Raw genomic sequence first — 2,008 nt, 5'->3', positions numbered from 1 at the left:
AAAAATAACAATAAAAATAGTCAGTCTGGTGAGGTCTGTGATCATAAGCTTTACAGCCAAAAAAACTGACCAGACATTGGAAATTTTGGTAATATTATCAAACTGTCAGGTAGGAAATGGCTCTAGTTGTTCAGCAGTTTTGAGTAAGGGGGGCTTCAGGGCTGGGAAGAGAGGGACTTTTAAGGTATCAAAGATAATTAAAGCATTCACAGTTTCAAAGCTGCTTGCCTTACAAAAATTAAGACATTCAGATTCAGGGCTACAATACTGTATTTTACAAGGGGGTTAAAATTAATTACATATACAACAGGGAAAAAAAAGATACAACATAATAAAAAGCCAACAACTCTGGGATGGCATACTCCCTCTCTGTTGCTCATCTCACAGGGCTGCACATTGCTTGTCTTTAAAGAGTCAAACTGAGCAGTCACATAAATATCCACCGAGAGATTCTGGCAAAGGAAAAGAAAAACTAGCAAAATAAACCAGGCAAGTCAAAAGCCATCCTCCCCTGGAAAGCCAAATGCCACGGCTCGGACTTCCACTTGCCTGCTGCTCCTCGCTGCTGCTGTTCAGCATTTCCATGGGCTCACCTCGGGTTTTAAAGGTTTCCTGCTTACGAGCTGAAGGAAACCATCCCATGCAAGCACAGCCCAAGAGAGCCATGCCTTACTCTCCTACAAAGTCCTGAATTAGTCCTGCTCATAGCAAAGGGTCCTTCAAACAATCCTTTTCCTCTCTATCCTGCAGAGGATCCTTTTGAAGGCCCGTCTGAAATCATGGTTGAAAATGGTATAGATGACAGGGTTCAAGGAGCTATTGCAGTAACCGAACCAGAAGAAGAACTTGAAGAGGGTGTCGGGCACAGAGCAGCTCTGGCAGACGGCCATCAGCGTGTAGGTGAAGAAGAAGGGGAACCAGCAGATGACAAAGACCCCGATCACCACCGCCAGCACAAAGGTGAAGCGCTTCTCACGGTTCTGCCTGCCCCTCCACCGGGACCCTTTGGTGTTCCTCTCCTCCTCTGCCTTCGTGGGCAAACTGTCCCCAGGCTTAATCTGGCTCAGCTTAGTCTTGGTCTTTCCCCTCGATGGTCTCTCTGACTTCTTACACTGGTTGTTCTCCTGGTGCTCGGAGGAAGAGGTCTCCTCCATGTCTATGCCGTTGACCTCTCCCTCCTGCCCGCCGTCGCCGCCTCCTGCTGCCTTCTCCCCATTGAGCTGGGCTGTGGCTGGCAGGTCCTCCTTGTCGGCCAAGCCATTCTGCCTCTTTTCGGGGCGCTCTGCCCGCTTGTTCGGTGGTACCCTGGTTCTCCTCTTGGCTATCTGGTAGATGCGCATGTAGACCAGGATCATGATGAGGCAGGGGGCAAAGAAGGAGCCTATGCTAGAAGAGATTATGTACCACTTCTCATCATTGATCTTGCACCCTGCCACCCCCTGGTCAGCCTGCTGCCCACTTTTCTTCTCGATGGATATGAGTGGTGGGAAGGAGATGACAGCTGAGATGACCCAGACGATGAAGATGATGCACTTGATGCGGCGTGGAGTACGCTTGAGGTTGTACTCAATGGCTTGCGTGATGGACCAGTAACGGTCCAGGCTGATGGCACACAAGTGCACAATGGAGGAGGTGCAGAACAGCACATCCAAGGCCAGGTAGATCTCACACCAGACTTTGCCGAAGTACCAGTACCCCATCACCTCGTTTGCAAGGGAGAAGGGGATGACCAGCGTGGCCACCAAGATGTCAGCCGAAGCTAAGGAGACCAGGAACAGGTTCTGGGGAGCCTTGAGCGCCCGGCTGGTGAAGACAGCGATGATGACCAGGACATTGCCGAAGACGGTGAAAAGCATGAGCAAGCCTGCCAGGCTGATGAGGGTGACGGTGGTATGCAGGGGGTACGGCGTGCCCCAGCCCAGCCCGGCACTGCTGTCGTTGAGGGTCCCGTTGGTGCCGGGAGGCGGGTAGCCCTCCTCCTCCTCCAGCTGCCGCTGGTACTCCATGG

General features: G+C 51.6%; 1 protein-coding gene across 1 annotated transcript; it reads right to left on the bottom strand.

Moving 5' to 3' along the window:
- Positions 1–719: 719 nt before the first annotated feature.
- Positions 720–2,006, bottom strand: ADRA2A (adrenoceptor alpha 2A). The gene has a single exon (XM_010190676.1). It carries the CDS (start codon positions 2,004–2,006, stop codon positions 720–722), a length of 1,287 nt encoding a protein of 428 aa, XP_010188978.1.
- Positions 2,007–2,008: the final 2 nt, after the last annotated feature.

Source organism: Mesitornis unicolor, unplaced genomic scaffold (genome assembly GCF_000695765.1).
Source record: "Mesitornis unicolor isolate BGI_N332 unplaced genomic scaffold, ASM69576v1 scaffold45298, whole genome shotgun sequence".
Lineage (NCBI taxonomy): Eukaryota > Metazoa > Chordata > Aves > Mesitornithiformes > Mesitornithidae > Mesitornis > Mesitornis unicolor.
This window is presented reverse-complemented; position numbering and strand designations above follow the sequence as displayed.